Source organism: Tachypleus tridentatus, chromosome 6, assembly GCF_004210375.1.
Source record: "Tachypleus tridentatus isolate NWPU-2018 chromosome 6, ASM421037v1, whole genome shotgun sequence".
In the NCBI taxonomy this organism is placed as follows: domain Eukaryota; kingdom Metazoa; phylum Arthropoda; class Merostomata; order Xiphosura; family Limulidae; genus Tachypleus; species Tachypleus tridentatus.
This window is the reverse complement of record NC_134830.1, coordinates 48,444,216-48,460,867: the sequence shown is the minus strand read 5'-3', so window position 1 is coordinate 48,460,867 and position 16,652 is coordinate 48,444,216. Positions and strand designations below refer to the sequence as shown.

Here is a 16,652-nt window from a genome sequence, read left to right as displayed (position 1 = left end):
TGGGGGGAAAACAAAACCAACTAACAGCCTTCATCCATTTTTCAAACCCAAATCATAGCTACAATTAAGAATTTTAAATAAATATTATTTGCAGTAATTAATGTTATTTTCAAAACTATTAATTGTGTTTTCTGTTCAAATAGGTCAGAATATTCACAGTAGAAAAGATCCTGAACAAGCGAAAAAACAAAGACAAGACTGAGTATCTTATCAAATGGAAAAATTACCCAAGGTTTGTCACCTTGTTACATGCTCATACACTTTAGGAATACTTCACAATTGTCATAACTACTGGATCATTACTTCACTTCTTCCTATTATGGACAGAAAGAGAAATTTTGAAACCTTATTGCAATTATTTTTCAAACACATGTTCAGTTCATGAGTTACATAAAGTTACTTATTTTCTGGTATTGTATCAAGCATTATATCTAATTCTTATTTAATGTTTATTGTTTGTTCCGATAAATTCTGCTATTGTATTTCACATTAGTATTTTTTGCTGCTATTAATAGTATATACTGCAAAGATATTAACTATAATTACTAACTATTTACTTTAAGTGTTAATCTTGTATTATTTGTCTGTACTGATCTTGTTTGATTTTTTTTATTGATCTCTGTTATGTATAAGTCAAAGATAGGTCAATCTCAGATCACATATGATTGATATTTATTATTATGAACTAAATAGTTTATAGTGACAACTTTATAAGAAGCTAAAGTTTAAAAGGTGTTAGAACTGAAAATGAGTGTAGAACAACAATTTTTTAGTAACAATAAAGAATTGACTTGTTTCTTTACTGAAGCTCTGAAAACTGCTGGGAGCCAGAAGATAACATCTTGAGTAAGAGTCTGATAAAAGAGTATGAAGAAAGTGCGATACTTAAATCTTCCAAAAAAAAGAGAAAAATTCAGACCTTTGACACCGAAAATGTGGAATTGAAGAAAATTAAGTTGGAACTTGAGGTATAAAAGTTTATTTTTAAAGGTCATATATGTACATTTAGTATTTAAATTTATTTTGTACCTAAATATAATTTTTAATGTTTTAGGTTATTCCTATAATGACATCTTTTGCAGTTCATTGTCTCAGTATGAGATATAGTGCTGTTCAAGAGGTATACTTGGAACCTTGTTTGTGGTCATTTTGGATATGTTTCTCATAAAAAAACAAACTTAATTTTTTATTTCTATTCTTTAAGGTATGATTAGCTCTCCAGTGGGACAGCAGTATATCTGTGGACTCGCACCACGAAAAACTGGGTTTCAATACCTGTGGTGGGCAGAGCACAAATAGCCCATTGAGTAGCTTTGTGCTTAATTCTAAACAAACAAACGAAGGCATGATTAAGAATCCAGCTTTCAGTTTCCAGCCCTCCATTCCCAAATCTGTATTTACACTAATTGTGATAGGCCAGATTGAAACTTAGCAGATTGTGTGTATATTCTATAATTGTATCTGAATTCAGGAACATGCAAGTCCACCAGCCAAGGGGGTGTAATATCATTTGAGTAAATAATGTAGAAATAACTAAAATATGAAGTAAGTTGTGACACTTTTAGTTGCAACGTAGCAGCTCATAGAACGGCTCCACGTTTTTGTGAAGTATAGCTTTAGCTCATAACTCTGTCATTTCTTGACAAATTTGAGATCTAATTAAAGTTTGGACTCAGTAGGTAAAAAAAAAAAAATCTTGTAGATTAATTTAATCGTGTCTGAAATAGTTTTAAGTGCCACACCTGTTGAGGATTCCTTCTTGTTTTATTCACAGACATAAATTTCAGTTAATGGATCCTTTCAATGATTGGGTGCTAGGTGAAATCTGGCAACTATAAACAAATGTTTTTCTATTTTTATCAATTAGTTTGTTTATTTTTGCAAACACCTTTCTTTTTATTGTGCACTGAAATTGGCTTTCTCATTTTACGACGTAAAGTAAAACCTAAAAATGCAATTTGTAATAGACGAACTGAACAACCCAATGAAGTATTTAACAGCAAACAAGATTCTAAACAAGATGTTGATGATTCAGAAGTAGGAATAACATTTTCAACAGAAACATTAACTCCTACTGTTCTGGGGTCATGAGTTCAGAGCCCAAAAAGTTAGCTTGCTAATGTAGCTGTTGTACTTAAATTTGTTGGCGTTCTGTTTTTTTATACTAATGGAACAACTAATGTTAGTCTTATCTAGAAAATACAAAGTTACTGTTTTATCATTTTTCTTTGTTGTTGCTGAAATCAGTATAGCTGTCTTGTGGTACAATTTAATGGTACAGCATGGTAAGTTGTCGTACAACTTCAATTAGATTTAGTACAGTGTGTATGTTTTTGTGTAAATGAAGGATCCACTTGTAACATTGTACTATAAAATCAACTGATTTTATTAACCTTAAATTACATTTTCAGTTAGAGCAAGCTTCTGGAACACAAGTAAGTCTGAGACCGTACTTCTTTCATCACCATTTTGAAATATAGCAGCTTATACCATAAAATATGTATCAAACTATTTGTGTAACAAAAATCACAAATGTTATATATAAGCAGATTGTATGTCATACTAGCCAATTTCTGTTTTGAACTGAACGTGAAATCTAAGAATTTTGTCTTGAAACTACAAGTTATACCACTTTATAATAAATTAATATGTATGTCTTTCATTTCACATAGGATTGTTCAAAAATTCCTTATGAGCAACTGCTGAAAGAAGATAAATCTTTTATGTCTCCTCAAAAAAAGTTTAATACCAAAAAGAAAGACAACGAGGATGTTTGTAAGACACCAAAAAAACATACATCTGTGTTCGGACAAAATAATAGCAGAAAAATTAGCAAAGATGAATTAACTGGACAAGTTAAAAAAAAGTCAAATAATAAGAAAGATAACAAAGATGTTTCTAAAACACCAAAAACAACTCAGAAAAGTAAAGATAAGTGTACTTTCATGTTAGAACAAAATGACTGTAAAAAAATTAGCAAGGATGATAAAACCCTAAAGAAAGAAGCTCCCCTTCAGCCTGATGTTGAACCTGATTCTTCCCAAATAAAACTGGTTGGGCACGAACAAGCCACTCCAGAAGGGCAAACCCGTAGTAGGCGCTCAACTAGTGTTGCTGCCAGGAATTTTATAAAGTCTGTTTGTCAAAAGCTCTACCATGGAAAAAGTGGTCAGAAGTCTGGTGAAGAAGGTAAAACAAGGTTGTCCAGAAAAAGGTGCTAGAGAAAAAGCTATCAGAGATAGAAAATAACAGTGATAGTGATTCTTCAACTATTTTTATTCCTAAGTTGTTCTCAGAAAATGTAGGCTCAAGATTTTATTCCCATAGGAAGTATTTTTCATTTCTTCTGTATTCTCGGAGATCCTATTTTCTATCCCGTAATGACAAGTATCGTGGGAAAGAGCACTGTCAAGAAGCAGACGAGCTTAGCTTTCTCAACAGCCATGTTTCAAATTTTTACCAAGTAGTGGATCGTGAATCACTTTGTGGTCAGTCGCGACGTAAAGTAAAACCTAAAAATGCAATTTGTAATAGACGAACTGAACAACCTAATGAAGTATTTAACAGCAAACAAGATTCTAAACAAGATGTCAATGATTCAACAGTAGGAATAACATTTTCAACAGAAACATTAACTCCTGTTCTGGGGTCACAAGTTCAGAGCCCAAAAAAAGGTCAGGGTATCAGAAAGAATGACAGAAATAAAAGAACTTCCAAAACTGAGAAAAACAAAAAGGGTGATATAGTGAAGAAAAACGGAAAGTATGGATTAAAATCATTTTATTCACTCAAAAAGACTCGAGGGAAAAAATTTCCATGCAATCCGAAACAACGTTTAGGTTTTGTTGAGCCAAAAGTACTGTCTGGTGATAATCTTTATCAGTTAAAAGTAAAAAAAACTGGTAGATCATCAAGAAAGAGTACTGATGAAGACTCTTCTGTATTGGTTAGTCAGCTTGGCTTACCACCTCATTTAGAAGGACCTCCTCCACCAGAAGAATTTCCTGGGAAGGAAACTTCTCTAATTCAACCAAAAAATCGGGTTTTTGTGTCATTGCCTGATAAAACAGTTGTGGAAGTCAGTTGTTCTGATCGACAAAAAGTTCTGATGAAAGCTGAGTCCAAGTTGAAAGCTCTTGCAAGTTCAAACCTGAATCAGGTATGGGATAGAAGCTTATTTAATTATCTATGTAAAAAAAATTAAAATTATGCATTGATTACGTGTCGGAAAGTAAAATTATTTCAACCCTTACCCAAAGTAAAAACAGCTTAAAATAGTAATATATAAGGAACTATTTCTCATACTTAATGCAATTTAATTTCCAGTGGCAATTTAACATTTATTTTAGGTAAAATAACAACAAATGCTCTTTCAGAGTTTAGAGTTTTGATAAGATGTTTATCATGCTGTTTGGTCACCAGAGACCACTGGCCAAACATCAAGAAATGAACTAAGTCATAAATAGCTAAATCAAAAACTATGAGTTTGGTAATGTGATTTTGATAACTCCTAAAAATTTAGATAATTTTGTGATCAACAATTTATTGTGGTTAAATGTACATTTTTCAAACAGTGCTATGGCCCCCTAATGATGTTGACTGAGGAAAATTTACGAATACACTAGAGAACACTAACTAATGTACCTCAAGCTGAGTGATATTTAAGTCTGAAGAACCTTCAGTTTGGTAGGAATAGAAAAATTGATATTTTAATTTTAATATAAAAAAACAACTGTATTTGGCTATAAATCACAGAGTTCTTAGCTTTCTGTAAATTACTTCATTTCTTGAAGTTGTGAGCTTTAAAAATCTATAGTTTGTTTGCTCCAGAGTATTGATATATATATATCGTCTATTTTTAAAAAGTGAATTGTGACCTTCATGCATAAACCTGTAAGTCAAAAGTTTTGATTTGCAAAATCTCTGTATAAAACTTTAGTTTCCAGTTTTTTCCTGATGGATATCTTTTCTGGATGTCTGCATCTCGGTGACCTTTGAAAGCTATTGTACAACTACATTTTGACCAACTACATAATTATTTTTGTTAAACCTTTATCAAATTCTGAGAAGTGTAAATTTACATAAATGATATTGGAATTAACAAGGATGTAAGTTTTATCACATGTACACCCCATAGACAGTACCAGTGAGTTACATCCTTTTCAAGCATCTACTTCTTGCAAAGTAACTGGACATTTTTCTCTTGTAAGTCACCTTGAGGCAAGCATCCATGTTCATTATGAGGTTAAAGGTCACCATATCAAGAAATAGCAATTTGACTTTTATGTGAAAAGTAGTTTCTTAAAGAGCTGGTATTAATCACCTTCTTTGGGATGGTAAATAACCCTAGTAATTTTGAGGTTTAAAGATCAGGACTTTTGTAGAAACAAGAGTTTGGTTCCTGCACAAGAGAAAATGTAGACCTACTAAAAAATGCATACTTGTGTACATGCATTATACCTATCAATGTTAAAACAAACATTATTTTTCTGTTATAGTGTTGTGCTTGAAACGTGTTATGATACTATCTAGTTGGATACATGGAAAAAATTATTCATTGGTTATTATTTCCATGGTTTCTACATTCAAATACTGTAAGAGCTTGGTTAATGGATTTTTGTTTAATAGGCCTCTGGTTTAGGATTCTAGTTTAACAGTTCTCTGGTTCATGGATTTGAGTTTAGTAAGTCTTTTCAAATGAATGCGACAAGATGGATAGTAACCAGTGTCTTTGTATTTACAGTGGCTAATAAAGAGAAATTTGACTTTAAAAATATTTTGTTTTGAAATGAAAACTGAACTGTTAACCTACAGTTGTTATTATGTAATTTTAAAAAGTGACTCCCTTAGAAGTTTTTGAGTTACAGGTTACTGTTTCCATGAAACTGTAGAAAATGTGATTTAGCTGCATCATCATGGTAAATGGCAGCTCAATCACACTTACCAGAAAGACAGCTTGAACTAAAAGTACAGTTTTTATATTAATTCTCTGAAAGAAGGATTTTGATTTTAAGTGAGTTTTATATTTAAAAACATACATAAGGCAGTCAACTATAATGATAATGTGTTTTTAAGAAACACTAACAATTGTTTTATCTTTCAGAAAACAATTTTTCTAAACAACCATGGAAATAACCTGAACATAAATTCATTGTGAAATGGGTACAAATGTAGTGATTCTTTCATAGTTATTTATCTTAAACTTATGTTATGTATTATACAGCAGAAATATATTCACAGGCAGTTTTAAGTGCAAGAAAACTTGTTATTTACCACCCAGAGCAAAAGAAATGCAGTTTTCACCTGGGGGCTGTACTTTCTATCTGAGATCTGTTAGCAGGAATATTCCTCTATAACCTTTGGGATCCTTGACATTCCCTAGACTGCTAACCTTCTATAATTATTCACCTGCTACACGTGTGAAAAACTTTGAATACTGTTTTTTTGTGTGTATTAATGTATATTTTATATGTAAAATGTATAGATCAGTGATAAAAACAGATCTTACTTAATTAAATTCTGTGTAAAAGGTTTTATGATATAGGATGGTAATCTTGAGTGTTCTTCTAAAATAAAGTTGGTATTGTTCTTTGACCAGGATTGCAGTACTCTTGGTTTACCTAAACTTGAAGAATGTACCCGTTATCCTCCTGAGGATAATTGCACATCTGTATTACCTAACACTGTTCTCTTAATCAAAAGTGAATTACCAGTGGAAGAAGCAGAAAACAGAGACACATTTGAGGGAATATATCTTTTTTCTCAAGTTTTTTCACCCACTGAAAAATTACAAAGGTGTATGATTTGTCCTGAAAAAATTCACCTGAAAACCGTCCGAGATCTAGAGAAACATTACAGCAAGGTTCATGACCTATCTTCCATGATCAAAAAGGCTCAGTATAATGAGAATCACGTGTTTGTATGCATGCCCTCTAATGTGAATGAAAAAACTGTTTTGAAATCTAAGTGCCGCTTTTGTCAAGCACTCCTAAGAAATGTCACTCAAGTTCAGGAACATTATTCGTCCGTGCATGGAAAAGTTGTGCGCAATATTCCAGAGTCCCAGATTTCATTTTTGGGTAGATTTTTCTACTGTAGTATATGTTCATATCCATCATCAACCATTGTATCACACCTTGATCACATGAAAACCGTTCATAGTATGAAAACATTTGTATGCCGTCATTGTAATTTCTGCACACCTCACCCTTACAAGTTGAGGGTTCATGTTAGACAGAATCATTTTACAACCATTGTAGATTCCAAGTGTCCTGCTTGCCAGTTAAACTTCAAAGGAGAATTGGTTAAACATATGAAACAGGCCCACGCTGTTCAGACTGGTAAGTTTTATTTCTTGCACTACCTGTCTTTTATATGAAAAAATCTAATGTATCAACTTTGTGTCAAGAAAGATATTTTATTGCTGTTATTTACAATTTCATCAAAAACTGGAAAATTCCAAACCATGCAATTTACTTTCAGAATAATTCAGTTTGTTTTCAGTTTTGAACTGATTTTATCTGTTTAATCCTTTTGTAAAGAGCTCTGTATAATATACACAAGTTTGTCTACATATTTGCACATGTTAAGTATTTATATGATAACTTTTGGTAGACTTTAGTAAAGATTAAAAAAATTTTACACAAAAAAGTCAGATTCTCTAATGAAGTATCTTTTGCTTAAGATTTGTTTGTCAAAATGTTGAGTTTGTTTGAGTGTTGGTGCAAATGCGAAATGATTTTGTGTTATGGTTAAAAATATTTTGAATATTATTTGTGTAATCTCTAAATGTCATAAATACATTTCAAATGCTTCTTTTCAGTAAGACTTTATATTATATTTCTTATTTTCTATATTATATCTGGAGTGTGTCAACTGACTGACCTGGTAACCATCATGAAAAATTAGGCAATAAATGTAAATTGTTTTTGGTTTTGGTTTTTTTTTTCATGCTAAGATGGCTTACATATAACACAAAAATATAAAAGTTTAGTTTGAGTAGTTTAAGTATCTTAATGTTGTATATTTATATATATTTATTTTTATTACATTGACCTTACAGTCATGTCTGCGCTAACATTACTTAACTTGTACTTGATGTGGTGCACATGCATTCATATTACCATATTTAGTAATATGAAACTGACCTTTAGTCTTTATAAAGTGACCCTGTCTTGGCTGTGTTTTGGTGGACTAGTATTTTGTAATATACAGTCACATTTAAAGTATTACACATTATGTATATAGATTATTACTATTTAGAAATAAATTATTAATTTTATTTTTCTTAAAATATAAATAATAAATCTAAAAGTAAAGGAAACAATGATCTCTTCTAGCTGCAACCTTTGTGAACTTGGTTGTAGCTGGAAATAGGTCACTAAGCCTTTTAAAATTTCGTGCATGGAAGATATCAAACAAAATTTTGTTTTATATATGCAGTTGAATAACCAAAAAATCATAAATAACTATGCTGATACCATAAAATTTCATTATAATTTATTAAACCTAGTGACTAAGTTGTTTCTTTGGTCTTAAAAAACAAAAATGACAGACTAAAGTGAAAATCTATCTATGACAAGTTATGGTTTGAGAGAATGTGGTAGTTTTAATAGATTAAAATGGCTGAGAAAACCACTCTGGAGATATTCTAAGCTGTTGATTGGTTATTCACATGTCATATATTGTAGTAAGAGTATACAAGGGACTGTTTGAAAAATTGGAAAGAGTTGAACAGGACTGCTGTTTGATTTAGCACATAATCCATCTCTCAGTAAAATAAGAAGATATGAGGTTCTTATTTTCTATTCTAGCTTGTGAATATTAGTTCTTAATTAGCACTAAAATATATACTTAATATTTTTACATCACAGATGTAATTTTAAACTACTGAATTGAACACATGTGACTCACTAAATTCTGTATTTAGATGGGTTCTTTTAATATTTCCTTTTAAATTAACATATATAACATTAAGGTTTGAATTATAATTTACAGTTTGATTCCAAACATACTGACATAAGTTCATAAAAATAGTTGATCAATAAAACAAACAGTGATGTGACTTTTGACCCATGATCTGTTGTGAAAGGGTTAAACAAATTATCCAAGGGAAGGATTTGAAGAAAGGATATTTAAACATATTATTACAAGTTTTGGTAAAAATGCATTTATCTATATGAATTTATATCTGCAGTAAACATTTTTTCAGAATTAAAATCAACTGCTCAAAAGCAGGCAGTTATTTATTTCAAAACACACAGTATGATAGCCGAATAAGATAATTATAACTTACACATCTAATTAAAAATTATTTCTCTGTTAGTGTCCTGGTTTCCTGTAAAGTTTTGTGTGCTTCTCAGAAATTCACAGAAAATATTGCATTATACTGACAGTTCCAGATGGGGGTCTTCACTGTGTACATAGACTTGTACGTCATATTTAGTCAAAGAGTTTAGTATTGAACACTTTGTTTAACAAGTCAATTTTATGTTGCATGTACTATGTTTCAGAAATATATCCAGGAGAAAAGTTATTAATACAAAATGTAGTATTTTGGTAAGTTTAAATTTTGAATGTAATGAATAAAGGTGGTTACATGCATAGTTTGACTTGCCTGTAGTGTGAGGGTTAATCCTATTGGTAAAGGCCATGTCGTTGCAGTTGTTGACTTGTATTAAAAATAATTTATTCAACTAATATTTCATGAACTTATGTCAGTAAGTTTGTTATCAAACTGTAGATTATAATACAATTTTAATATACATTATTTAATTATTTAGTTTAAAAGCAAATATTTAAAAAACACCTAAACAATGATTTTGTGTCATGTGTTATGTTGAATGTAGCACTGCTTCGAATTAGAAATTCAGACTATTGATGTTTAAAAGCTAGATTATGAAATAAAAACTATCTGATCATTTCAAGATTGGATAAACCTTATCAGATATGTACAGATTCCAATTTGATAGTGAAAATAATGGATAAAAGTTTTTTTTTTTGTAAAAAACTTGATAATTAGGCAGAGGTTATAAAGATTTTATATGTGAAATTTGAAATTTTTCTCAGGCATAAGTGTTTTTAATCTTAAAATGAAAATTACTCTAGCCAATATTTCTGAAAGAAAAACATTATGCAAAAATCTTGAAATATTTTAATACTTAGTTTCTAAACCTGATATTTTGTGTGTGAAAGCCATGTAATGTTTACTAATAACCTACAAAACTTTGTAAACACATGCATATATCATCACAAATTGTAGTATAATTCCTCTCATGGATACCTTCGTAGTTTACGAGCTGGGTGTATTCCACCCAACCTGTAATAAAAGGGTTAAAGGAAGAGTTTGGATTGTTACTTGCAATAAAAACAGTTATTTTTGGTTAACAAGCTTTCACCTCCAGCTGGAAGTTTTTTCAATTTTGATGTTTTGTAACATGATTTTATATTAAACTGTTTGTTTGTCAGTGAACGGGTGTCACATGACTATTACACTATGCATGTTTGTCAGTAAACAAGTGTAACATGATTACTAAATAATATATGTCTGCTGGTGAATGGTATCACATAACTATTAAACTGTGTATCTGTCTGCTAGTGAACAGGTGTAACATTACTATTACACTATCTGTCTGCTGGTGAACAAGTGTCACATGACTATTAAACTATGTATATCTCATTGTGGACAGGTATCACATGAATGTTGAACTGTCTGCTGTTGAGTGGGTGTCACATGACTATTAAACTGTACATGTTTGTCAGTGAAGAGGTGTCACATGACTATTAAACTGTGTATGTTTGTCAGTGAACAGGTGTAACATGATTATTAAATAATACATGTCTGCTGATGAATGGGTATCATGTGACTTAAACTGTGTACCTGTCTGCTGGTGATGCTCATCTTGTTTGGTTCCTCGAATCAAACAACCTCTTCTCGCCCACCCAGTGTGGGTTCTGACGACAGCACTCCACCACGGACCATGTAATTCAACTTGAAACATCAATCAGAGAAGCCTTTCTCAAACGACAACATCTTGTATCAATATTCTTTGACATTGATAAGGCTTATGACACAACATGGAGGTATGGCAATTTGTGAGACCTCCATATATATGGGTTACATGGCCATTTACCCATGTTTATTAAAATTTTTTAATGGACAGGAGATTCCAAGTTCGTGTGGGTTTGACACTTTCCCGCTCTTTTCTACAGGAACTTGGGGTCTCTCAGGTCTGTGTTTTGAGTGTCATACTTTTCAGTATAAAGATAAATGCCATCACTGAACAACTCCCTCTCACTGTTGCAAATGGGCTCCATGTCAACGACTTTCACATCTCATGTTAGTTGTCGAACATGAGATATATTGAGTGGCAACTACAAACTGCCCTCAATCGTGTACTGAAGTGGACCATGGCAAACGGTTTTAATTTCTCTCTTTCTTAAACCGGTTGCATACACTTTTGCTGCCAACAGTGTATTCACCCTGATCTTGAACTCCGTATCGGTGAAGTTTCACTGCCAGTGGTCCCTGAGACCAAGTTCTTGGGGCTTATCTTTGACTGTAAGCTGACCTTTATACTACACTTAAAGCAGCTACGGGTCAAATGCACAAGAGCACTGAACATCCTCTGTGTCCTCTGTACCACCAGTTTGGAAGCGGATCGATGTTCTATGTTAAAGATATATCGTGCTCTTATTCGATTGAAACTCGACTATGGATCAGTGGTCTATGGATCTGCCAGACCCTCAGCCTTAAAGATGCTGGACCCCATTTAATATCTAGGACTTCAACTCTGCACTGGGGCTTTCCGCACCTCCTTTGTTCAAAGCTCATACGTAGAATCTCATGAACCTTCTCTGCATCTTTGCTGTTTGCAACTCTCTTTACTATATTGTTCGAAACTTCATTCCTTACCAAAGCATCCCACCCGGGGATGTGTTTTCCTTCTTCAGTGGGCCATACGTTTTCAGAACAGACTTTTTGCCATTGCTCCTTTTGGCCTTCGCATCCAGGCGCAATTGGATGAATTGGGTCTGTCTTTGGATAACATTGCAGAATCCACTGGTCAGTCCATCCCACCATGGCTTATTACAGTCCCCAAATGTGACCTTTCTTTAAGTCATCTGAGAAAGGCAGATACTCCCGATTGGAAGTACATCTTTTATTTACTGAACATCTTGAACAATTTTTCCATTCCAATTTATACGGATGGTTCCAAATCAGGTGACTCTGTGGGCTCTGCCATGGTTTGTTGCGTTTCGGTGGTTGCGCGCAGAATCCCCTTTACAGCTTCTGTGTTCACTGATGAACTGTATGCCATATCTCTTGCCCTGGATCATATTGAAGCTAAGCAGTACTCCAACTGCACTATTTATACTGACTTGCTTAGTTCTCTACTGGCCCTGGAATCGCTTCACATTGGCTCACACTCTGTTCTCGCTGATATTCAAAATTGACTGGCCCATTTCTCATTAACATCTACTTCTATCCAGTTTTTCTGGATACCAGGCTACATTGGTATTTGCGGGAACGAGATTGCAGACACGGCAGCTAAATCTATCTGCTCTGGCACTATCACCACTGTGCCTATTCCGTACATGGACTATGTTTCTGTAATTAAGGCTCGGCTCCATGCCAGCTGGCAGTCCACTTGGAGTGAGCAACGCGACAAAAGCTTTTCCAAATAAAACCCTATGTTGGGCTTTGGCCATCTAGCTTTTGTAAAGTTTGGAAGGAGGAAGTTGTTCTAACTAGACTACGCATTGCTCACAGTTTTATAACTCATCGTTTTCTTTTTTCTGGAACTGTTGCACCAGTGTGTAGTTTGTTTAACACTCAAATCACTGTAAGCCACATTTTACTCTCTTGCCATTGTTACGACTCTCAATGACGGCACTATTTGAAACATGTTCCGTCCCCAGGATTGTCTGTAACATTGGACAGTGTTATTGGTGATGGTGACACTGTCCACCTTGATAATGTTTTTAGTTTTTTAATGGCCAATAATCTTTTTAATCTCATTTAAGTGTTTGATATTTATTCATTACACCTTTTTAGTTGTGGTTTCCTTTTAAGAGTCTCAATCTCTCCAGTTCAATTTGAAATTGGAAAATGGCCAGAACATTAAATAACTCGACACCAGGACTAGAAAGGCCAACTTCAGGTGACTAACTCTGCTGTTTGAACTACCTGTTAGTCATCCTGGTGAGTTATTATTACAATTTTGCTGCATGTCTTTTTCCACTTTTATTACTTTACCTTTTGGTACTGGCCATAATGACACATAACCCAGAACCAGGACTGGAAAGACCAACTTCAGGTGACTGGTGGTGGTTTTTGTACTTACCTGTTAGTCTTCCTGGCAGGTTATGATCATTACCATTATGCTACAGAAAGTCCTTTACAACTTTGTAAACTGGATGTCAACATTGGTTTTATGCCATTTTATGTTTTTACTTGCTGTTTTGTTTTTACCTTCATTTCCTTTTATGTATTTTACTTCATTTACTTTACTTTTACCTTTTTACTGGACATTTGGCTAATTATTATTACAATTTTGCTACATGTCTTTTAAAATTTTAATTACTTTACCTTTTGATAATGGCTGTTTTGACACACAACCTGGAACCAGGACTGGAAAGGTCAACTTCAGGTGACTGACGGTGGTTCTCGTACTTACCCGTTAGTCTTCCTGGTGGGTTATGATCATTACCATTTGCCAGAGAAAGTCCTTTACAACTTCTCTTCCTCTGCTTTCTCTCTTAACATTGTAGACTAGGTGTCAACATTGGTTTTATGCATTTTCTGTTTTTCAATGATGTTTTGTTTTACTTTCATTTCCTTTTATTTTTACCTTTTTAACGGACCTTTGGCGCAGATAGCCTAGCTGCTTTGTGCCATAAAACATGAAATCAACCAACCAACCTTCTGCTGGTGAACAGGTGTCACATTACTATTACACTATCCGTCTGCTGGTGAACAAGTGTCACATGACTATTAAACTATGTATTTGTCTCCTTGTCGACAGGTGTCACATGACTATTGAATTGTCTGCTGTTGAACAGGTGTCACATGACTATTAAACTGTGCATGATTGTCAGTGAACAGGTGTCACATGACTGTTGAACTGTGTCTGTTTGCTTGCGGAAAGGTGTCGCATGACTGTTGAGCTGTGTCTGTCTGCTTGTGGGCAGGTGTCACATGACTGTTGTTGAAATATTTTTAGTATAAATTAAGCTCAGTATTTCCAGAATTCTAAAATCATAAAACTATTTATATTACAAAAAACATGGCTGTTTCTGAATTTCCTAATTCTATCTTCAGTATAAACAGTTGTAGCCTAAGTTTGCAGACTCCTATCTACATTGCAGCAATCTAATATAATGTGTCACAAATCTATCTATTGTGCTTGAACTTGTCATATTTTTACTATTAGATATAACCCATCAGCTTATGCACACTTTCTTTTTAGGCTGTGATATTTTAATGACATTTTATAAACAATATTTTATTTCTGAAGTACAGTTAGGATTATAGATACAATATTGTGAAGAATGATATTTCTTCTTTTTTTTAGATATAAAATGGACAAAATTCTTCTAATAAACTGGTTCATAATTTTACTTCTGATCACTGTTAAACTCTGTGATGAACAATAAACATGAAATTGATTACAGTTATTAGAAATACTTGTGTAAATGTGTTATTTATAAGAAAACTTGCTGGCCCATTTTGTGTCATGAAGCACATTCAGCAGACAGTAAAGGTGCAAGTTGACTTGTTTTGGAAGGTTGAAATAACATGTTCAGGAAATATTACTTCACTTTGGAGGTTATAGCACAGTATTTGAGGGCAAAAATGTAAGTACATTCTAAACTAAAGTTGGAGAAATAGAAATATGCTTTTAGGGGACTGTAATAGAATTGTTGCTTCATTCATTAATGAGAGAGGTTTTAGAATATCTTCTAATGGTTTTTTTATGACATTTTGTTAAAATCAATGCATTCTTGAAAATGACAGTTTATCCTTAGATTTTCTCAGAAATGTGTTGTGTTGCTATATTCAGCAGCCTGGAAAATGTGGAAATGTAACTATTTAATTAATATCTTGTTGTTTACTGGTAAGAAACATTTCTTTATAATCTAAAACTTTTCTAGACTCTAGACTTTTATATTTAGTTTGTCATACAGGAGAAATTTCTCATATACTGATATTTATATTTGCATTTTAATTCAGTTTTAAACTTATAAGATTAATCATGATTTTGGTGGATTAATAAGGTATGTTCTTGAGCATCTTCTTTCTTTTCCTTAGCTCCCTCTGTATGGTCATGTAGTAAATGTTACTCTCCATGTGAGGATGAAAATCAACTGGCCATTCACCTTGCCCAGTGTGAAAACTCCCAAGAAGTAACACCCACAACTAAACCAGAGACAGATCTTCAAGGTACACCTAGTACTGCCATAGGAACAGTTTTCTATAAGTGTAACTGCTGTTCTCTGACATTCACTGCTGAGGAGGATGTGAAGGTATGTTTTATTTATTAATCAAGTCTTTCATGAAGAAGCTTTATTTAACAAACAAGATTCTAGAAAATATGCTTCAGTTTTACTTTTTTTTGAAGTGACTGGTATAAGTTGGATAATGTTTTATTTATAGAGTAGTTTAATTTCTTCAGGATTAAATTATTGGATTGGATCACAGTGATATCTTGACATTGGTTTGCCTAGGGAATTTGAATAGGTTTTCATAGGGCTAGATGAGAACCTGTTATTTGTAAACAATTTCCTACAGATTAACTAGGGAATGATTTCCTGGTCAGTACAATTTGATTTATTGCCTCTTAAGTAATTATTTAAAGAAAATATTTACTGAATCTTTTAGTTTTGTAAAATTAAAAAAAAAAATTACTTAAGGGATATTAACACAAATGATTTATTTATAAGTTTGAATATTATATATTTTATAAATACAGGTTCTCAGCTTCATTGCTTCAGTAGTTTAAGTTTCAAATTTAGTTCATTATAAATGTAGTCTTCATTGTTCAAGACAGAATACACATGAATTAAAGGCCCAACTGTAAATAATATACATGAATTAAAGGTCAAACTGTCAGTTAATCATAACAGTTTGAGACTACAGAAATCTGATGAGAGGGTTTTTAAAGTGGTATGTGTTGAACATTGTTCATTGTGATGAGTAATGATGCTATACACAAAAGCTAGATTGACAAACATAGCTGAATGTTTAATGGCTCTTGTTGTATAGTTAGAGAGCTAGGAAACTTTTGATAATTATGAGACATTGCCTGCTTTTTTGCATATGATTATTCTGAGTTCTTAGGTGTATTGTTTAATTACATAAAGAATTACTTAGTGCAATAGTACCATTAGTATTAAAAACAGAAATAGGGTTAAGTATCATTAGCAGTTGAAGACATAAAAATGAAAAATGAATAATTACTCTATTTTTTTTGTTTTTCATCTGAATTATTTTTATTTATCATTGTAAAAGTAACATGTAAAAATTGAAAGCCTTTTCGAGGTTAGTTGAGATAAAATAAAGATTAATAATAATTTTTATGAGGTATGCACATAGTCTGAACATTATGTAATTTGATACCATAATGTGAGTTGAACTTTTCCACTTTATT

General features: G+C 32.6%; 1 protein-coding gene across 1 annotated transcript in view; it reads left to right on the top strand.

Moving 5' to 3' along the window:
- The first annotated feature begins 2,672 nt into the window (after positions 1 to 2,672).
- Positions 2,673 to 16,652, top strand: part of LOC143252430 (uncharacterized) — a 31,607-nt gene continuing 17,627 nt past the window's right edge. Inside the window, exons 1-3 of the mRNA XM_076504521.1 lie at positions 2,673 to 4,159; positions 6,599 to 7,340; positions 15,314 to 15,528. Of these exons, the coding sequence (XP_076360636.1) occupies positions 4,109 to 4,159; positions 6,599 to 7,340; positions 15,314 to 15,528 (1,008 nt within the window). The 5' untranslated portion in view covers positions 2,673 to 4,108. The remainder of the gene's footprint in view (positions 4,160 to 6,598; positions 7,341 to 15,313; positions 15,529 to 16,652) is intronic.